Source organism: Lactuca sativa, chromosome 5, assembly GCF_002870075.4.
Source record: "Lactuca sativa cultivar Salinas chromosome 5, Lsat_Salinas_v11, whole genome shotgun sequence".
Taxonomy (NCBI): domain Eukaryota; kingdom Viridiplantae; phylum Streptophyta; class Magnoliopsida; order Asterales; family Asteraceae; genus Lactuca; species Lactuca sativa.
The window spans coordinates 199,670,755-199,693,720 of record NC_056627.2 but is presented as its reverse complement, the minus strand read 5'-3'; the positions used below and the strand labels follow the sequence as shown (position 1 = coordinate 199,693,720).

General features: G+C 36.5%; 2 protein-coding genes across 6 annotated transcripts; both read right to left on the bottom strand.

The window, feature by feature from the left end:
* Positions 1-1,005: 1,005 nt before the first annotated feature.
* LOC111880584 (DNA cross-link repair protein SNM1) lies at positions 1,006-4,522 on the bottom strand. Of its 2 annotated transcripts, none has more exons than XM_023877017.3 (11): positions 3,608-4,522; positions 3,286-3,519; positions 2,867-3,196; positions 2,711-2,774; positions 2,388-2,605; positions 2,194-2,304; positions 2,018-2,123; positions 1,721-1,932; positions 1,524-1,627; positions 1,279-1,449; positions 1,006-1,164 (listed from the first exon to the last, which is right to left on the bottom strand). In XM_023877017.3, the coding sequence occupies exons 1-10, from the start codon at positions 4,316-4,318 to the stop codon at positions 1,305-1,307; spliced, it is 2,235 nt and encodes a 744-aa protein (XP_023732785.1). In that variant the 5' UTR covers positions 4,319-4,522; the 3' UTR covers positions 1,006-1,164; positions 1,279-1,304. The 2 variants fall into 2 exon arrangements, with proteins under 2 accessions (XP_023732785.1, XP_023732784.1); XM_023877016.3 differs by having other exon boundaries at positions 1,286-1,449; positions 3,608-4,521.
* Positions 4,523-6,582: 2,060 nt separating this feature from the next.
* On the bottom strand, positions 6,583-10,854 carry LOC111880563 (ankyrin repeat-containing protein NPR4). Of its 4 annotated transcripts, none has more exons than XM_023876993.3 (7): positions 10,747-10,854; positions 10,617-10,667; positions 10,384-10,537; positions 9,683-10,186; positions 8,729-8,860; positions 8,011-8,633; positions 6,583-7,382 (listed from the first exon to the last, which is right to left on the bottom strand). In XM_023876993.3, exons 2-7 carry the CDS (start codon positions 10,656-10,658, stop codon positions 6,750-6,752), a joined length of 2,088 nt encoding a protein of 695 aa, XP_023732761.1. In that variant the 5' UTR covers positions 10,659-10,667; positions 10,747-10,854; the 3' UTR covers positions 6,583-6,749. The 4 variants fall into 4 exon arrangements, with proteins under 4 accessions (XP_023732761.1, XP_042758624.1, XP_023732760.1 ...); XM_042902690.2 differs by having other exon boundaries at positions 6,583-6,727; positions 7,163-7,382; positions 10,617-10,747; XM_023876992.3 differs by having other exon boundaries at positions 10,617-10,747.
* Between the last annotated feature and the right edge of the window lie 12,112 nt (positions 10,855-22,966).

Genomic DNA, 22,966 nt, shown 5'->3' with positions numbered 1-22,966 from the left:
ATGAATGTATGTGTATCATAAATAACTCAATACTATAAAACAATATCTTGTAAATACATTTACAACTTCGATGCACAAATAATAATAATAATAATAATAATAATAATAATAATAATAATAAAAACAAAAACATCAATTTTTACGATGACATTCGAAATCCACTTTTTTATGTTTTGATTGCAAATTTTTGTTTAATCAAAACTACTTATAAACTTTAACTATATTAGAATTAAGTAAATAAAAAACAGCAATAACAAATATTTATTATAACACAAGTGTGAGACCCATGTATTACATTGGTTCATTTAAAAGGAAATTTAACTATAAAATTCAAAATATTTAAAAAGTTTGAACTTATAAGAAAAGTAAGAAAAATATTGAATTATAAAATTTAAAGTTTTTTTTTCTCTTTACAATTTAAATAAATCTCTATTCTAATAAAAGAATAGTTTTATTCTCCTTTTGACATGTGTCATCCTATTAGGCTTCCTAATTAATGTATATTTTATTCTCCTTTTGCCATGTGTCATTTTATTATGTCTTCTAATTAATGTATGTCACTTGTCAACTCCATTTCAAATTTCAAAATTTTAAATTTCCACTTTAATTACATTAAACTAATAGCATTAGAGTAAAAATTAAAATAAAAATAATACAAATGATATAATTTCACATATCTATTTAAATCAATGATTAAAATTTATATAATTAAAAAAAACTCTTAATTAATAATTTATTTAAAATAATTAATTAATAATTTTGAGTTTTTACTATAAAAATTTAATTAATTGTGTAACCGTGGTTCTCACGGGTTATAAACTAGTAATTTAGATAAATAAATAAAGGAAATTAATGAAACTTTAATTTAATAACTTTGAAATTAAAAGGAAAGTCCATTAATGAAATTGATATGCATTTATTATTAAATTTAAATAATATATGGAATAAAAATTAATTTAAAATAACCATAAAATTACATGTGACAAAATAAATAAGAATATAACATGTGTTAAAAAGATCTTTATTTATTAGGTCCAGAATTTTACATTTTACATATATGATAAAGTTGTCATTTTGAGTTTACAAGTGTGTAAACCCGTTTATACAAATGTAATCAATAAAAACATTTTCTCAATATTACTCCAACTCTCCTCAAATCCAAATCTGTCCAAAAAAAAAAGTTCAAAAACATGAGTCTAATGTCTAAATACATCATTTTATTCATAAAATAACTAATTTAACACATGTAAACATTTTACAAGTAGGTTGCTATTATACCTCATACCTGTTGTAACAAGTTAACCTTAAGACAACAAACAAGAGATCATTTTGTTCGCAGATTCATGGCCATGATTATTAACACTTGGGATGATGTTTTCTGGAGATATAAACTTCACAAACTCTTTAAGTTCTGTAAAACTGCTATGCTCACTATATGGCACCTCATACCTACACCACAAAAAAAAAACATTATAATTTATAATAAACAAATAAATAAAAAGTACCCATTATATATATATCACCTTATAATGGTACCCTGTTGAGACCTCTTTCCTGGGGTTGATTTTTTTCCTTTAGTAAAAGACCAACCAGTTGGAGAGAAAGCAACGATAAGACTATATCGACCCTGAAAATCAAATACTATTATGTTAATAACTTAATATTATATTTATTAAGACATTACTGAATTAGGTTAAAGATTGAAGCAAAAAGCAATCACCTTATACATGTTAGATGCGTGTTTTAATCTTTTAAAGCTTGCAAGTGTCCACATAGGCACAACATGAATGTTGCTTTCCCTTTCATCTAAAGTTAGCAATTGCATGTCTTCCTTACACATTCCTAAGCATTCTAGAATTCTCATTTTTGCTGCAGTGACATGTATTTTTTTACGAAGGACACGAGCTACTTCCATGAACACCCTTTCTTTTCCTGTATTTTTTTAAAAAAATTTCAAAGACAGAAAAGAAATTAAAGAGAAAGTGATGAAATTAGGATGTGATAAAAATTTATTTACCGATAGTATAGCTGCCAATTAGAAACAATGTTCTTGGATTAAAAGCTTCAGCTTGTATGGCTTCAAGAACATATTGAATTACAGCATCTTGCTTTGGAAAATCATACTGAAAAGATTGATTGTTAATATGAATTTTAAAAACTTTATGTTTTCAAAAAATTTATGTTTGTGTATACCTGAGGATCACAATAAGTGGTATCTAAGATAAGTGTTTGGACATGTCTTTGTAAACCAATAATTTTTGTCATATCTTCACAAAAACGAAAATCTCCTGTGTGTAGAATAGCCTATTATGCATTAAAAAAAAAAGTTTTAAAAAACATGTAAAAGGTTATAAAAGTCAAAGTCAACATGATACAGAGTTACACACCTTACCATTTGGAAGTTCAAATAGAATTATTACAGAACCTGGACAATGATTAGCATCAAAGCATGTGACATCAACTCCAGAAATGCATATCTTTTCATTAAGAGGTAAAACTTCAATATTCTCCCATGGAATCCCAAGCTTTAAGTTTACTAGTTTTGCTGTAATTAAACTGCAGTAAATCTTCCCGTGGCAGAAAGATTTTGTAAGACCTCCGTAATCTGAAAAGACGTAAATGCCCTTTTTACCCTTATCGTCAAAAATGTCAAAAATAGTGTTTTTTTATTGAAAAAATGATATGTTAAAGTAGAATTTTAAACACTTACGATCTGCATGGAAGTGTGTAAGGAACCAGTGAAAGCAATCCCTTCTCAGATATTTAAATGCATCCTAATAGAAAGTATTAATGTGAGAGAAAAACATTTTGGTTATAAAGAAAAGTCACATTTTGATAAATAAGAATAAGAGAGCATTAAGCATACCACACGGAAGGGTGTTGGTGTTCCTGTTATTGAACACCATGGGGGTATATCTCGGGTCTTTCTATTTAAGACATTCTTTTTCACAATATTACGTTTATTGCCATCATTTGAATTGGGTTTCACCACTTGTGTTTTCACTTTGGGAGTGAAACCAGGAAAAAAATCTGTAATCTTCTTATTTGTGATTATTTTTGTATTCTCTGTGTGTGTATTCACTACTTTTTGAGGTGTATTCACTGCTGCTTCAGAACCTTGTGTTCTTAGTTCATTAAGAGCATGAACAATCTTCTTCCTGGGACCAAGAGCAGTAATACCTATGTTGTATAGATCCTGCATGAAACAATATGGAGTGAAGCTTAATGATGGAATGGAACTGGATGAGGGCAAAATGGTAAAATGTTAGGAAGCATGCTGCATACCTCATCTGTCAGCCATTGCAGACTTTCCAAATCAATTTCTTCACGGATGAAAACTTCTTCATACCGAGATAGGCCAAGATTGTGCAGCCATTCAGAAACAGGAGAAATTTGACGGATTTGCCCTTCAGCTTCAGGAGAAGGATCATCAAGAACTTGTCCAGGAGCTCTACAAGGGGAATCATCAAGAACTTGTCCAGGACATTCGGTTAAATTGTCAGTATTAGGAACATCTACCTACAAAGTAGTATGCAAAACAGTTCACAGATGAATCACACACTTGATACAGTTAATCAGAAACAATGGATGAGGAAGAAGGTGTTACATGATTATGATTATGAACTTGCTCTTTATCAAGGCACTCATTGGTATGAACATGTCTCAGCTCCTCACTCATGTCAGAAATGTCAATTCCACACAGGGGACAGCTAATAAAACCAACGACATCCATGTTATTGTTATCACCATTGTCCATAGGCGTATCCTCATCTTCAGATGAACAACATAAATCAAGCAATACATCAAGCTGTGTAGTTCCAGCATCCTGATTGTCATCAGATCTTTCCTCTGCATCTTCGTCTACCTTCTCATTAGCATTTTCACAAACACTTAATCCACACTCACCCCTGGACCTCGACAACAACCTAGACTCTATTGAATTCGATAAGTAGCCAAACCCTTCTTTTGGTTTTGTTTCTTTCTCATCATTCGTAAATGAAACACCATTGTTTAATACATTGCTGCAGAATACAGTCGACTCCATAGATTCTAGAGACACAATTGAATCCAAACCTAAATCAGGTGGAAGTTCGAGATTTTCCTTACCGGGATAAGCATGAATCTTTTTAGGCTTCTTGGGTTGTCGATTGCTGGCGGCATTGGAGGATTTGACTAGCTGTGATGAGCTAGGTTTTCTTTGGGTGAGTGGGAACGATTGAGTTGGGGTCTGAAAATCGTCGTCATCGTCGTTGATATGAGAAAAACTAAAAGTGGATTGTGAATATAGGGGGGTTTTCACCTTCTTCGATTTTGACATGAGCGTAGTTTGAAAAAGAAGAGCTTGAACGATTCGAAAAGACGGCTTCTTGATCCTGTGGTGTTTCAGGTGAGGAAAGACGATTTGGGGTTTTCAAATTTATGACAACTAGTCAAATGGAGGGAAATGTCCGGATAAGGTAATCGATTTTTAATTTTTTATTGTTTAAAGACAAAGGCTGGTGTGGTAAAAAATTTCGTGATACCACTAGATTTCTTCCACAACAATCAATTATTTGCCTATGAATTCATGTATTGAGGTATCGTGTCATCCATAAAGAGAATAGGAAAAAGAGGGTAAAGAAGATAGAGAGTAGAGAGAGGAAGAGTCTATGGAAACATACCGTGGGTAAAAAGGAGGAAGTGGCACGATATTCACTGCCCGTAAGGGGTGTACAGATGATTACCGCCGATAAAAATGTTATGACACCCCACAGCTTAAACTGAAAAACTATTTATTTTATTGGGTTATTGTCACTCTAGTCCAACAAAATTACGTATAATGATTTAAATAGTCCATCGTAACTATTTTTTACATTTTAAGGGCATAAACTTGTAATTTCTGGTTTTAAAAGGACATTTTTGGAAAAATTAAGGGGTCACCTAGTGCCCCCCATCCTACGTACGAATTTTCTATTTCCACCTAATATCCAAATAGTTTAATTTAGTCCACGTCATTGTCACGTGTATATAGGAGTTAATGAGAGATATTGTACGTTTAAACCCCTCAACTGTCTCTTTCAAACACTTTCTTCTTAACTCCCTCATCGAAATTTGTTGTTCAGCTGCTCTTCGGTCCTATTCTTTTCTTCAAGTGTTCGTCACTCAAATCAGCGAACTTTGTCGTTGCTATGGCCGTTTTCATGAAGATTGATCTACATTTTGCTGGAATTTTTACCAGGTACCCCTCTATTACTTACTCATATGGAGTAGAGCAAAGGTTTGATGATGTTGATTTTGCTGGAATGGACAAGAAGGAATTTGTCGAGTTCCTTGAAAGATTCGCATTTGAGATATGTGTGAATGTGTACTTTTGCATGCCCGATATTGATTTTCCTGATTGATTAAGGTTAATCGCAACCGACATGGATTACATGGAACTAATCGAAGTAGGGTATGGTTCTGATTGTGTAGTTGATGTATATATGGCCCATCTTGGTGTTAATGTACATCAATGGATTCTTGAAGAGCAAACAGAAGTTTACAGTTCTTTAGACCAATTGAATTTAATATTAGATTGCTTTAATTCATATTTTGTGTAGTTTAGTGATCATTAATCTGCATGAATTTGATTACCTAGTAATTTAGTGAGCATTAGATTATTATAGCTAATATCGAACCAATCTTAGATAAATAATTAAAGTATTGAATTTGGTTGTGCTGGAGAACTCATATTATGACCATAATTGTGTTTGTTAACTCAATCTTACATAACTCCAATCATATTTAATAATTGAGTATGTTAAATTATGTATGACTATGCATAGCTCTACATGAATTAATTAAATATTAGTAAATTTAGACTTGAATCGCTAATAATAAATAAATTGGTAACCAGCAGGAATTGTCATAATTAATAGCTAAACCATTGAGGGGAAGTAGATTCGAATTAACATAAGTGTTTTTTAATATTTGATTGAATAGTTGTTGAGAAATTAAGTTTGTCTAAACTTGCAAAATAGTAAGTAGGTTAAATAATTAATCTTGTTTCGTGAGATCGATATCCGACTTTTGTTCTATACTATTTGCGAAAGGGTACACTGCCTTGGATCGAATAGCTAGTAGAATAGTAGGTAAAATTAGGTGTAGCTATTTGCACACATCACTTTCATACATCGAGAAAGGCTGAAGTATGACGAAATTACCCATCTATCTTACCACATTCTTTCTTTTTTGAAGATTAACCATCAAGGTTTGCTGTTTGGCCACTAGCTAGCCATTTCTTTCACACACGAGGCATAAACTAGGTCCAAAACTCATGGGAGAGTGATGAGCTGGTCTCATATATTTGTGGGTGATTGGACGTTATAGTGTATTTCTTTTACGTTGTTATATATTCATGATTTCCTTTTATTTTGGTTTGAAGTGTATGTGGTCATGCAACTTAAGCAGCCAATTTTATTAGTGAAGACAGAGAAGTTAATGCAAACCTGTGGTACCTTCTCCCTGGAGTGAAGACAATCTACTGTAGCAAATTGTCCACTTAATTTGGGACCTATCACCTATCATGTGCAATTGTGCATAAATATATTTGGCTCTCAAAACTTCATGACAACAAAAGTAATAGGTGCTTAATTACTTGCATACAAAATACATCTGGATTCAAAAAGTACATAAACATCCACACATCAACTTCTTCCAAATTGATAGAAAGCATTATAGCTTCCACATCTTCAAATGAAACATTTTCCTTCAAAACAACGTACAAGTGATCAGAAGCTTGGACTTCGATAGAAAAGCCTAGGGTTTTTTGGCTTGAAGATAAGTTTAAAACCATATATTGAGTAAAAAGCATCCCATAAAAGATTATACTGAAGCCTGACATATAAGATGACTGGTATGGAAATCCAAAGGGCGATAATGATTGGTACCCAAATTAACTTGTCCTGAAAAACAACGAAGAAACTGACACTAAAACCAACCAGCATCGCTGCGATTGAGAAAAAAAGTGTAACTAGACCTGTCATGAGTTTTTGGGGTAATACTTCCATAAAATCAAGTTCAGCGTAGCGAGATAAGTAAATAGATAAGAATATGAGGATCGAAATGGAAGAGAATGTCAAAGAGATGGCATCTGATATGGCAAAGGCTATGAAAGATTGATTATGAACGAACATGGGAATACCAGTGTTCTGATCATATCCACCTGGAACTCCAAAAGCTGCTGCAAAAGCAATGGAAGCTATGAGGGCTCCAACCACCAAGCACTGATTTGCTGTGTCTTTCATCCACTTTTCATTTGCAGAGAGTAGTTCTTTGTGCTCCTCCATGAACAATTCATGTGGTGTTTGACCATTGTTGTTCTTCCTTTCTCTGTATGAAGGAGGGAGCAGAGCTTCTACTTCCTACACAAAAAGAGATTAGATTATTTCACTGGATTTGTATTTCAGATTTTGAAATGATAATAATAATAATAATACTAAGATGTTGAAAATGCCACGTCATACATAAGATTTGACATCATAGGCTTTGGGCATGTCAGCTAAGGCCATCTCCAATGGATTAAACCCATGGAGAGTTGTATGAAATGCCAAGTAGGAAAGAGAATTTATACATTCATTTAAATTCTTAAAAAATTGATAAATTTTCATTACAAATCCATTGAACTGTTGCATGCCCATTCAACCCCACACTCTCTCTCATCTTTATTATATTCATATTTATTCTATTAAACCCTCATACAACTCCCATTGTGGATGGCCTAAGTATTGAACAAGCCCTTATAATAAAAAAAAATTATATATATAGAAAGGCAGCATTTAGCAAAAGTAATGTTAATGTGTGTTTAATTTGTGATAACAATCAGTGTTCACTGGGTAGTGACATACCAAACAATATGCAAGAAGAACAATTATTGTTTTAACGAGTTTCTACTTGTATATAACACCAAAACTCATTGTCAAAAGAAAAATCCTATATATGAACCCACGAAAAGTTGTCAGCTATATATGAATCTAAGAATAGAAGAAGTACCTTGAACCACAACAATTCACGTTGCATTTGTAGACCGACTCCAGAGTCATTTTGGTTGTGATTATTCTTTGGACACTTGCCAACTAAATGCAACATAGTATTCCCTTCATCGTCCTTCATAGGTGTTATCATATCCTTCATTGACCCAATCTCATGCAAAAGATTGTAGATGCCCTCATGACGGTGTATTACAGCAACATGAAATATAGTTTGGCGATTATCATTCATCTTCCATATTAAGTCTGGATATTGGCGAATCAGCTCAATCAGAAATTCAGTGTTCCCCATCTCCGCAGCAACAAATAGTATGCGGGAAGAGAACTTCATCGGTTGATCTTTTAGCTCTTTATTGTCAAGCCCTCTTGGTAGTTTTTTTCCTTTTTGGTAAGATTCCTCTTCTCTTAGTAGTTTATAAAGTCTATCTGGCAGCTTCGCTATCAGCTGCTGGACATCTTCCTTATCCTTTCCACTAGTGGATGGATAGTCAGCTGGCCCTCTCATGATGGAACTAATTTCACGATCCGGTAATTTCATAATCTCTGCCCACATGATTCTTAGTAATTTCATGGCGTCTGTTGGCTTTTGATCAGAAGACCCAATCTTCACGTGAATGAGTGCCAAAACTGAAAGCCATAGCCAATCATATAAGATTCTCCGGATAAAATTTTGTTTTTAAGTAAAAAAAATATAAGATCAATGCGTAGAGATGTTTAATTACTTGGATATAAGATTCTCCGGATAAAATGAGGTTTTGTTCCTTTAAATGCATCCGTCTTCCGAGCCAAAACTCTGAGTACAATCCCACTTGTAGCAAGTTGTGGCCAGTATGTCACTATTTTTATCGCAACGTCTACAAAATATTTGACAATCATCAAATGCAACAAAAATTATATACAAAAGTTGTGCACAGAAGCACGTAAGATTTCCCAAGAAACCTTGGCTGAAATCTCTCGTGAAATTTGTAGTATAAAATGATGGAGTTGACTCTCAAGCCCTAGAAACCAAGCCTCGTGCAAATAAGACCTGTAGTCTCTCAAGCTCATCCAATTAATAAAATCCTATTCAATTTACATCGGATCTTACAATCTCAAGATCAAATAAGGGTAGGCAGCTAGTTAATCAGAGAATGCTGTGGAAATTGGAAAGGTCTGCGTCCTAACATCTTAAAATATCTGAAAGGTCCGGATAATTAATTGGTATGCACAAACAATTGATAATAATCGTGATCATATCAACGTGACGCATAAACAAGAGATATTCAAGATCATGCAGATGTGAAGGACCTTCTGTTTGACTATGAAGTGTAGAAAAAGCTAGTGAAATAAAAGTTAAACCAAATTCTACAGCTTTAGATTGTATCACCCAGATCTAGAAGTGCTCCATGTATCCAAGTCAAAGTCAACATGCTCTGGGTGGCTATCCCCATGTTTTGTTTTGACTATAAGGAATGCATGTTGAGATGCTCATCAACACAGTTGATACAATTGTTTGAAATTATAATCTAGACTTGTTAATTAATTGTGTTTTCTCAATCAAAGAATCAAAGATAAAGGGTGGTTAGAAGAACAGTTCCTTGACAGTTTGTGTAACTGTCCCATGAGTTGTTTTTTTGGGGGTGTTAAATTTAATGCAACAACAATGAAACAAGGAGAAAGGAGTAACAATTACATACCAAAGTGATCAGCTTCCACACATTTCTGGAGAACCCAACTGCGATTCTGATCCTTCCATCTATTTCCAGACATCTGCCCAGATTTATCATACAGATAATTAACCATCTTACTTCGTCCAAATAAAGAAGCCATGTAGAGTGGCATCATTCCATTACTACCAGGGATATCCACCAGGGCCGGATTCTTCTCCAACAAAGTCCTAACAATTTTGACATTTCCAGCTGCTGCTGCTAAACACAGTGCAGTGTTGTCATTTTTATTCGTAAGTTCTAACTGTTTCTCTGTCATCATAGTCACTAGATTTTGTACAAACTTATCCACCGACTTGCTGTTTTTTGCAGATGCTGCAATGTGAAGTGCAGTTTCATAATTTTCAGTGATAGCATACTCGACCAGAATTAGATCTTTATGTTTCCCAAAAATGACTTGGGCAGCTTCCCAATCACCAATGCTTGCTGCATTATAGAGAGGAGCGCAAATTCTGATGTACTGCTCTCTATTTCCTATAAAATAATTGACAAAGCAATGTTATTTGAACAGTTGTCTGTGGTATGCATATAATAAAGGATGCTTTTTCACCAGTAAGAATTTGCGATTCTGGTAGATCGGGTTGCCTTATAAACTGCTATAAAACAGGGCTAATAGATAGCAATATAGGCTGCCAGAATAAAACCATTATATAATGTAATTAAGAACATACCAACTAGATCTCCACATGGGAGTTTCTGATGGAATGATGATTGAGAAACATATGAACTCGCCGAGGGTTTTGTTTCCGATTCCTGCTGCCTGATAGGATTTATATCCTCTATTGAACCCATGGGTGGTGTGCTTTCCGGGTTCATTTCCTGCACCTGCATAATTGCACTTTTAGTAATGCTTATCATATCCAAAGACTAGTAAATTTCACTACAAGTTTCCTAATGAACCTACGTCACTCTCATTTGAATCTACATGTGGGCTTGCGGCCTTCATCTTGGGCACCTGCATATATAACGACACTATTAGTAGCTGAAATCAGAAAAGGAGACCTGGGGATAGTATTTGGTGCCAGTGAAACTACCTAAAATCAAAAGGCTAGCTAGCAAATTTCTACAAATCTGTACGTATTTTGGTAAGTAGGTATGGAAGAGTTCAAGACAAAGAAACTCATGTATCTATGCACAATTAGATGGGTTAGGTGAAGATGTATTTTTACAGTATTAAGATATTAAGATGTGAGGTTTGGTCAAAATTGTATGTTTGGTTCTTAATTTTTTTTTTTTTTTTTTTTTGCATTCAATCGTCCCTGTGGTTTGATTTTGTTGCGTCTTTTGTCTCTATGGTTTGATTTTGTTGCATTTTTCGTCCTTTACATACATAAAATTAGGGACCAAACATGCAATTTTTACCAAACCATAGGGACGAAAAACGCAACAAAATCAAACCATATGGACGATCCGAGTGCAAAAAAAAAATTAGAGACCAAACGTGCAATTTTGATCAAACCACATGGACGATTTCAGTAATTTACTCTTATTTAATATACACTTGACACCAAAATCTTTATTTAATTTACATTATGTTACCAAACTCTGACTATGATATACTAATATACTAGTCAATTTTTGAATGTGTTACATTAAATATAATAATATAATTAAAATATTAATAAACACATATGGTTGTTTTTAACTTTGAAATAATAATTCTTATAATGATTAATTTGTTATAAAACATTCAAATAAGTTAAGACAAAACTTTGCGGTTGGTCTTGTGGTTTTTGAAAAATGACAACTTAAGGACAACGTACAAAGACGCTATATTTGTGGTTTTAAAACTATTCATGGTTGGTCCCTTCTTTGTTAAATCTAACTTGTAACATCCCAAAAATAATGATATAATTTTTTTAGATGAATAAATCGTTGATACATATCATTTCCATAAAACCAATGTAATCAAGATTTAGCAAAACATCATCGAATCAGAGTAAACTATGGAATGCGGAAACATGTGGTGTGTGCTCTGCAATCATCCCGACTGTTCCATTTGAAATCCAAAGCACCTGAAACATAAACTGAAAACCGTAAGCACAGAGCTTCGTGAGTTCCCCAAGATACCGCATACTATACATAATTAAATACATAATGGGCCCCACCCACACTCGCATTACCCTATAATCATATAAACATTCCAACACGTGAGAAAATCACAAAGATAATGGCATACTGTACAATCATCGGGCCCCGCCCACATACAAATCATATATGCACGACCTGATACTAGAATACAAAATAACCATTGGGCCCCGCCCAGTAAGCATACAAAACACATACACATGCAAGAGTCACGTAGACATCTAGCATTCTACATAGCGAACCATGGGCCGACATTGGTGTCTTCGACCCGCTAAACATAGTTAGGAAACTCACCTCGCATTGTCGAAACGCACAAAAATCCCTGGCTGCTGGCTGACAGATCCCCGAACTATCAATATCAAAACAACAACCGATCAACATTTGGGTCCAAATCCATAATCATTAGTTTGATAGTTCATTCTTGGGGAAAAAGACCATTTTACCCCTCACCTAGTTTGGCCCAAGACTAAGGTCAGACTCAAAATCTAAAAGACCCAAAACCAAATAGTCACTCAAGGCCCATACTAGCCTAATTTTCCAAATTGGGCCCAAACCCCTTACATGGGCCTTATCCTAACACCCAACATACAATCCAAAAGGCCCAAACTTAGCCCAACATAACCCATGGTCAACCCTAATCAAACTTCGGGTCAAAATCAAAGTCAACAACCCATGATGACCAAACATGTTGTGTTGCCCCTTGGACACGTCGTGTTCCTCCCTCATCCATATAGTTGGGAAATCCCCAACCAACACGTCGTGTTAGCTTGCAAACATGTTTACCCCAGATTTAATAGCTTAATACAATAAGTTGTTTTCTCCGATTCCATGAACCCCAAAGCTCAGATCTAGTCTGAAACATGATCCAGAAGGATAAAGTTTCCAACTTTATTCATTAGGACTACCCAAAGAGATTCAAACCATATCCATAAAGCTTAATAGTGCAAGGGATTAACCAACAAGTACTTAATCCGTAAAGACATAGCCCCAAAACATAGATCTGATTTCCTTGAGCTGGAAAACCATGTAAACTTACCAACTTTACGTTCATGCGTGTCTAAATGAAGCTCTTAAGCTTAAAAAGGACTTAATAATTGACTTAATGCATGCATGACCCCAAAACTCTCATAAAGCTTGCACCTTTATGCTCAAGGGTACCAAAACAAACTCAGATCTGAAAGAACAAGCCCTTAAACGACCTTAACTCATCCATTAACCCAAAAAGGGACCAAAAATACGACAAAATAACTATGAAGAGATCTAAACATATACAAGACAAGATGCAAACTTGATACCCCATAAAGCTTCCCCATAAGATGATGATTTTGGATCCAAAGCCAATCCACCAAGCAAGGCAAATTCAAGATCTCCTCTTCCTTCACAAAGGCCAAAAATGAGCACCAAGAACTTCTTGCTAGCTCAAGAACACAACCAAGAGACTTAGGGATCGATTTTAGGGTTTTAGTGTCAATGGAGGCTGGTAAGGAGACCAGCCCTTGGGGCTTAAATATATTATATAGGGTGCAACATCCTAAAAAGTAGGGTTTCCTTCCCAGCTTCCAACACGTCGTGTTTAGACACAACACGTCGTGTTGACCTTAATGAGAATCGCGCTTTTCCTTAACTAGACATGTCATGTTGGTTCCTCCAACATGTCGCATCCAGTCCTCAAAATGGGATTCATTCCTTATAATTGCTCCTGAAGATTCTGGGTTTTACAACTCTCCCCCACTTGAATTAATTTCATCCTCGAAATCGTTCCTTACCATCCCAGGCACCCAGACAGCCTGAAGAATGCAACCACAGCCCCGAACACACATTGTCCTCCCAAGGCTACTGATATGTGTATTTTTATATATATTTTTATACACATTATCTTAATATTTTGGCCTTATTTATTCTATTTTAGAACTAAAAGTACTCATAATACTTTGAATTATGTTTTGCAGCTATTTGTTGTCAATAAAGCACAAAAGAAAAGACTGAAGCGGAAACCGGGCTTAGAAGCTAAAAGAAATCAAAATTGCTGAAAAAGTGAGTACGCCCCGCGTAAGGTAATGGTACTTTGGCCTTATTTATTCTATTTTAGAACTAAAAGTACTCATAATACTTTGAATTATGTTTTGCAGCTATTTGTTGTCAATAAAGCACAAAAGAAAAGACTGAAGCGGAAACCGGGCTTAGAAGCTAAAAGAAATCAAAATTGCTGAAAAAGTGAGTAAGCCCCGCGTAAGGTAATGGTACGCGCCGCGTACACCTTTGCATCGGATAAACTTGATCGCGTGATTATCTTGAGTACGCGCTGCGTAATCCTAAGTACGCCCAGCGTACTTAGGTCGGCCACAAAGATTATAAATGTCGATTTTTAGCTAACCAGGGGGAGAGGATTCGATTTCTAACCTAATTTAGTCGACAATTAACTTCTGTTAAGCCGTTTTGAGGGTCGAGAAGGCGGCCGGAAGGCCGTTAAGCTAACGGGAGCAGAGATCGGAAGGATTGGAGAGCGGATACATGTTGATTATCATATGGTTTGCTGACGTGACCATGTTTAGCATTCTATTGTGGTACTTTTCTGTATTTAGTTTCTGATTTAGGTGTAAAAACCTTTTACTTTGTGTTTATGATTGAATGAAGCTTTGATTATTAGACTAATTGCTATATTAAATAGTTTATTTGTGTTTAATTTATCTTGCCAAGCTTGTTAAAAGATCCTCATGTGTTAATGATGATTATTTTCTATTAATTGTTAAGTGAATTGAGTTGCTTGAACATCTGCTTGATTTGCTTGTCTCTTATGATTTTTGATGACCATCGAGATTATAAGACTAGAAATAACGAATGTGAAACTAGGATTAATTTGAGAATAAGTAAGTTAATGTGTGAGCCTTGTTTGATGACCATCAACAAGAGGTTGATTAAATGTCTACATTGATTAACTGTATTTACAAGTCTTGCTTGATACGAACTGAACACTAGGAAGCATGTTAGTTTAATCAACTGATCACTGTTTGAATTGACTTGTTTGCTAAAGGATTAGTTATAGTGAACGCGAATCTAATCATTTTAGGAATCGGTGAACATTGAATAAATGAATTTGTGTATGCAATTGTCTATGTTTTAAGGTGTAATTTATCTAAACCAAAGTACCTGAAGAGATTTGCTTTCCTGTTAGTTTATCGAGAGTTGTTATTTGCTAATTTGAGATTTATTAAACCTATGATCAAATATATTAAATTAATCCACCGTTCCCTGTGATAGACACCCGACTTACCTAAGCTATACTGTAATCTGACTAGGTACACTGCCTATAAGTGCATAGATAGTCTAAGTTTGTTAGGTTATAAATATTAAAATTAGTGGGTACTTTTGTGCACATCAAGTTTTTGGCGCCGTTGCCGGGGAACAGCTTGTCATTAATTTATTTTATTTGATTATTCGTTATTTGTTTTTAGTTAGTTTTTAGTTAGTTTTTAGTTAGTTTTTATTTTTAGTTTGATTTTCGATGATATCATTTCACTTGTCGGGAAGGTTCTTGTTTTTATTTTGCAGGAATTTGGGATTGTACACATTGCTTGACTTTACTTTTTGCATGGGTTTCGGGAATGAAAGCGACTAGGGAATTCTTGACCTGCTTAGCCTACTACTTTGTTGATTTGTCCAACTCAATCCATGAGGCGTAGTATAGCAAGGCGTATTGTGGTGGTTAAGTGGAAGACCGAGCTCTTGCTGTTCTTGACTAGTTAGGTCACTTCTTGTTCCGCTTTTAGCTAAAGGTGCAAGGAAAACAAATGAAATATTCTAACGGGTCCCGAAAGTGGATGTTTTCGCAAACCAATTCTTGCATGCAAAGGTTTTTGATCAACCATTGATGGTTTGATCTTGACAAAGATAAGTGATTATGACATCTCAATTTTTTTTATCACTCATCGTGAAGTCATCATTAGCTTAAGTAATTAAAAAGGAAAAAATAAATAAGTTTTAAGTCCCCTAGATTAAATAATTAAAAAGAAAAGGAAGTTAAATTAAAGAAAAAGGAAATTTTCAATTAAACTTACGCCCCGCGTAAGTTACATTACGCCCAACGTAATTCAACACCCGGTTCGCGAATGAATATTTCAGGGGGGTTGAGGTACGCCCCGCGTAAAGCAACGACCAGGTAAATATATCTTGACCCTTTGACTTCGCTGTTATTTTCAAACCCATCTCCTTTCTCGCATACGCTGTGAACGGCAACTCCCTTCCAATAATCTCGATTCTTTATCGTTTCTTGTCAAATCCAACACACAAGTAAGTATTTCGGCTACTCTATGTTATGTATTTGTGTTTTAATCGAAGAAATAAGCTGCATTTGGCCTTGGTTCGAAATCTAGGGTTTATGGGGTTCTTGAATTAGGACCGATTTCGCAAATGTATGTGTTGATTAGGGCTTGAATGGACCGATTTCGGTTAATACACTAAACCCTTGGACCTAATTTCATCTTAATCCCGTCCCACACCCATCGATTGAAGCTTGGGGACGTACGCCAAGCGTATGTCCTGAAAACTCCGATTAACTGCCCCTATGAAGTTTCCTTGTAAATTGTTTGCTAATCTTGAATGAATAAGGAGTGTGGTTTATTATTTGGGTAGTTCCGTTTTTTTTATGCCTTTGGACCACGCAAGCTAAAAATTTAGATATGCCATGTGTATGTGTTTGCCCTGCTGAGTGTATTGCTTACAGTTGGGTTATGATTTTAGCATAAGCAAACGAACTACTGGAACCGACATAGATTTGTGCATCTGGACGTACGCCCAGCGTACGCTGGATGTACGCCCAGCGTACTGCCCCTATCCAACTCCATTGTTTTGGTTTAAAAATTTATTAATGCTGTGATATTTGGTTTGGTTTTGTGTTTTTTTTGTTAATATGTGCAGATTATGGCTCGAAGGGCACAAAGAACCAACCCACCCGAGGATGTGACCGATCATCGCTTTTTACAATTTCCGCAAACGCTGAACGATGCTACCCGGGCGCGTTATGTCACCAACTTGAGCTTGCTTCTCACCAAGGAGATTGACATTGCACCCTCATTTGATTGGGAATTGGCTACCAGGACTGGACTTGCTGCATTGATCCAGGAATTTTTGCAATACACACACTCGGACGCGAGTGGTGTGGAATTGTTTGTGTGTCAGGGATGGGCGCGTTTGTTCAGGATCCAGGAGCCTGTGTATCGGGAGTTTTTGCTGGAGTTCTACGCTACAGTTTCCTGTGATCCTAGGAAGCCACTCGATGACAGGACAGCCTTTGCTTTCAGACTGGGAGGAGTGAGCCGGGAATGCAGCGTGATAGAGCTTGCTACTCGGGTGGGTATTTACACAGCCGACGAGACGAGGAGTGTCCACTTCCCGGCATTCCTTGCTGACTGTCTCACGGAACGGCCAGCGGACTATAATGAGAACACATTTTGGGCCGAGATTACGGGAGGAGTTTATACACCATCTACCGCTCGAGGGGGGATGATTCGGTCCACTACATACCGAATGTTGCACCGGTTTATTTCTATGTCTCTCACGCATCACAAGAATAGTGAGAGAGTGCCTTCGACGGACCTGTATTTCCTATGGGCACTAGTTACTCCAGGGAGGCACCTGAACCTTCCAGTTGCTTTAGCTGCATACTTGGGACGGAGGGCCAGGGGACTTCGGGGAGATAGCCCGATATACGGAGGGCATTTTATCACACGGTTAGCTCGATCATACCAGTTGATGACACGTGAGATCACGAGATCGATGGTGTTTCACGACATGAGGCCGATGAGTCTTCAGCTATTGGAGTCGATGCGCGTATTAGAGCGGGGAGGTGATGGTGTTTTGAGAGTTCGAGCAGATGATGAGGCAGATGAGGAAGGTGCTGCCGAGCCACAGCCGAGACGGGTCCAGCGGCGTCGACCTGCTCCTCGGGGAGCGCAGCAGGGACCTGAGCGGGAGATTGATATGTGCTACCTGGCTCAGGGCATTGATCGTCTTAGCGAGTATGTTGCACATGTGGATATGCAACAGCGGTGGTATGGGAATGCGTTGAACGCATTCTTTGCCCATCAGGGGTTTCAGTATTCGGTTCCCTTTCCACCACCATTCCAGTCACGATTTGATGGGGCCGGTACTTCTGGGACACAACCACATGATGATGGAGATGACGAGTGATCCTTTTTATTTTGTTTTATTTGTTTTGTGTTTAGTTTAGTTTTTAGTATTTGGTATGTAATTAAACTTTGATTTAGTTTGTTTTTCATGTTGATGCTCTTTGGTTGTTTAGATTTCTGCAGAATTTTCGCCCTTAGGAAGCTGGCAGTAAGTTCAGCAGCTAGGTCCGACTGTTGCTAGAGAGAGCGGTATGAGAGTTGAAGATTATAGTCGAGACCCACGATTTGTCATAAGTGTGGGGTGCATATTTATTTCGTGAGCGATCGTTTTGAAGATTGGCATTGTTACGATGTTTTGACTCTTATGATATGGATGAGCAGTTTCCATACTATAGAGTTTTATTTCGACGCGAGGAAGAAGTATCGTCCCGGTTGCCATGACATGGTTGACATTTTCCTATGTCATGGGGGATTTTTCATCGCGAGTAGAGGATGTCATTCTCGACGAGACGACGTGGTCGACACTTTCCCACGTCATGGTTACTATACTTTGCATTTATTTGCAATATTTTGCACCACATTTTTGAAGATGGCGGTCTTGATTTTATTTTTCGGCAAAATTTGAAGCAACTTGTAGCAGCCCCATTCGATCTCGCCACAACTACCCAGGGGAGTCTGTTCCTTTTTTCTCCTTTTTTATGTTCTTAATTTGTTTTAGCATACAATGAGGGCATTGTATGAAATAAGTGTGGGGTAGGGGATCGGTAAAAGAAAATTAAAATTAAGAGAAAAAAATGAAATTGCTAGAATTTGGAAAATTTAAAAATTTTAAAACTTGAAATAATAGTTTAATTTAGAAAATCTAGTGATAATTTAAATGTTGCTAATATTGTATGAAATGATCCGATGAGAACTCAAATGTTTAGTTGAGCCAATATACGTTATAGTGCATTTGTGGCCTCCCTTATTTTAGTGAAATCATGGAACAAAAACACAACCCCGCTTGGTTTGAGGGATGCAATATGTTTAGCAGCCTAAACCTGAAATGTATCCAGGAAAATTATTATCATTAACCAATAAAGGTTGAGGTTGAGCGCCTCTGCTTAAGCATGTAGGGTTTTGAGTGAAAAAAAAAAGTGAGTCACATGAAAAAAAAAAAAAAGAAAGAGAATTACGGAAAAAGTTTGAAGAATTTTGGAGCAAATAAAGTAAAGATCAAAAGATCAAAATTCTGAAGAAATTCAAAAAGTTGAAGATACCAGAAATCAATTCAAATAAGGTGTCGAATTCAAAGAAATCAAAGATCAAAATGCCAAAGAAATGAAGAATTCAAATAAAGCTCCATAGTGGTATCGAAAAGTTGTAATTTTCTAGAATATGTATGCTTAGGTTGCTCAACTAAAAATACCTTGAGGTTAGGAGGTTTTCTGCGGATGGATTCGGAGGGTTGCATAAAATGAGCATTGTTCGGAAAAAGTGGGCGAGTGTTTATGATGATTGTGAGTATTTAAAATATGGGGGGGGGGTACTTTAGGAAAATATTAGACACAAATGTACGCGTTGAGGTCTTGGCATAATGGCTGAGTTTTAAATGGATTGTTTAGTGCGATATTGGTAAAATAAAAGCAAATTTGCTTGGGGGCAAGCAAAGGCTAAGTGTGGGGTATTTTGATATGTGTATTTTTATATATATTTTTATACACTTGATCTTAATATTTTGGCCTTATTTATTCTATTTTAGAACTAAAAGTACTCATAATACTTTGAATTATGTTTTGCAGCTATTTGTTGTCAATAAAGCACAAAAGAAAAGACTGAAGCGGAAACCGGGCTTAGAAGCTAAAAGAAATCAAAATTGCTGAAAAAGTGAGTACGCCCCGCGTAAGGTAATGGTACGCGCCGCGTACACCTTTGCACCGGATAAACTTGATCGCGTGATTATCTTGAGTACGCGCTGCGTAATCCTAAGTACGCCCAGCGTACTTAGGTCGGCCACAAAGATTATAAATGTCGATTTTTAGCTAACCAGGGGGAGAGGATTCGATTTCTAACCTAATTTAGTCGACAATTAACTTTTGTTAAGCCGTTTTGAGGGTCGAGAAGGCGGTCGGAAGGCCGTTAAGCTAACGGGAGCAGAGATCGGAAGGATTGGAGAGCGGATACATGTTGATTATCATATGGTTTGCTGACGTGACCATGTTTAGCATTCTATTGTGGTACTTTTCTGTATTTAGTTTCTGATTTAGGTGTAAAAACCTTTTACTTTGTGTTTATGATTGAATGAAGCTTTGATTATTAGACTAATTGCTATATTAAATAGTTTATTTGTGTTTAATTTATCTTGCCAAGCTTGTTAAAAGATCCTCATGTGTTAATGATGATTATTTTCTGTTAATTGTTAAGTGAATTGAGTTGCTTGAACATCTGCTTGATTTGCTTGTCTCTTATGATTTTTGATGACCATCGAGATTATAAGACTAGAAATAACGAATGTGAAACTAGGATTAATTTGAGAATAAGTAAGTTAATGTGTGAGCCTTGTTTGATGACCATCAACAAGAGGTTGATTAAATGTCTACATTGATTAACTGTATTTACAAGTCTTGCTTGATACGAACTGAACACTAGGAAGCATGTTAGTTTAATCAACTGATCACTGTTTGAATTGACTTGTTTGCTAAAGGATTAGTTATAGTGAACGCGAATCTAATCATTTTAGGAATCGGTGAACATTGAATAAATGAATTTGTGTATGCAATTGTCTATGTTTTAAGGTGTAATTTATCTAAACCAAAGTACCTGAAGAGATTTGCTTTCCTGTTAGTTTATCGAGAGTTGTTATTTGCTAATTTGAGATTTATTAAACCTATAATCAAATATATTAAATTAATCCACCGTTCCCTGTGATCGACACCCGACTTACCTAAGCTATACTGTAATCTGACTAGGTACACTGCCTATAAGTGCATAGATAGTCTAAGTTTGTTAGATTATAAATATTAAAATTAGTGGGTACTTTTGTGCACATCAGCTACCGAATCCAACAATAGCAAAACTCTCTAAACCTGAAGAAGACGAATCCATAATCCCATGCAGAAAACCAGCCCTACCTTAACTGAAACCTGAAATATCGAATTCTTGAACTGATCTGACTCCCTGACAAACCCCCTATACTGAATCACTACCATATTGAAACCTTATTGAATTCCATACCAACAAAACGATTCTAATCCTTGATTACATTGATGCTTCTTTTGGGAACAAAATCACTGGTCATTTACTTCTTTAGAGCTCTTATACTTGACAGAATGCTCAGATAATCCTTCGAGTAGAAGACTCATCCCTGCAACGGTTAGACTCAGACGAGAGCTGCACAACATGGTCAAATCACTTACTCTGAGATTATTTAATCCAAACTGCAAGTGACCTAGCATCCTCCGAATGGCAAACAATTCCACACACGAGTCCCAAATCACTAACACTGCCTTGAATTATCTTGATGCCCCCTAGCTGCTTCCAAAAGCAGTCGAGACCTCCCATGTCCCAACTTGTCTGCCACTAACTGAAACACCGGATTCCGCCGGGGTTTTGAGTCAAAAGACACACATAGTCGCCCCATGCGACTTTCGAATGAAAGCCTCATTTAGCAATAATTGCCCAAGCTATCTCGCCACTTATGGCTCCAACGATCATAACAGACCAACAAGCCTGACACCACCGAATCCAATGCTAAAAGTGAAAGCTACCAGACCAACTATAGTCTTATATCACAATCGGCCTCCAACGACCTACCACTTCCTGGTTTCATGCATGATGTGGTCTCCCCACAACCTTACGAACTGACCCACCCTGGTCTAATCCATCTAAAGAAATCTATGACCAATCATATAATGAAATCCATCTGAAAATGTGAACCCTATACTTGCCTGACCTCCACATAGCTAGAGCCTATCCAAACACAATCACAAGAACCTCATCTATCATCAAAACTGAAACCATCCCTTCAACCTTGAACCCTTCAACCTTGAACCCTTCAACCGATACACTTGGCATTCATATTCCTTAACTCATAACCTACAGAAGAGAAGGCCTTGCACATAAACACCCGCGATTCCCAACGCAAGTTCCCACCAAGAACCATCTTGGTACCCAACTTATAACCTGAGATCCAAGGATTTACACTTGCATTTCACCCGGAGTTTTCTAATTCACATAAACCCCTTACTAATTCGGGGTATAGAGATTCCGAAACCATCTCTGAGACTACCAGTCTTGCACCTGGTGTTGGGTCAAAATTATGGTTTATACTTTACTTTTCTAAGAAAATGTATTTTTCAGTGTTTACGGTTTCGTTTACGGTCAGGTGGGTGTTTACGGCCGCAAACAGGTTTACGGTCGTAAACCCATTTACGGACCATGTTCCCCATATTCATATAAATAGATGTTAGGTGGGTGATGAGTGCATTAGTGGAAAGGAGCTTAAGTGTGTGTATTCTAAGGTGTGAGAGTAAGAAGAGAGAAGAGCTAGTGTGTGAACTATGTGTATGGAGCATCATTCTATTCACTGAATACATCATAGATTTAAGTTATTCTTCTTCTTCTTCTTTTCTATTTGGATCTAACATCTTCCAATTGATTGGGATTCCGCACCATCAATTGGATCTGATTGATACGCAAGCAGATTTGGGGACTTACAAGCGGTATCAGAGCTTGGATTGTATCAATCATTTTGTCAGATCTGGAGCTTATTTTTTCTTATTTTGGAATGATTTTTGCGTTTTGGATAGGTCTTGGCAAAATAAGGGGGATTTGTTCTTCGTGTTTTTCATAAAAACGAGTTTTTGATCGAGTTTTGGAGCAAAAATGGTGAAAAACATCGTTTTTTTTCGCGATCTGAAGGGTTTACAGTCGATGTTTACGGTCTGAGTTTATGATCCTCAAAGTTTACGGCCTCGGTTTGCGGTCTTCGGTCAGCCTCGCATGTGTACGGTTAGCGTTTCCGGTTCACACCTCGTCCTCGCATCGCAATATCGTCCTTGCA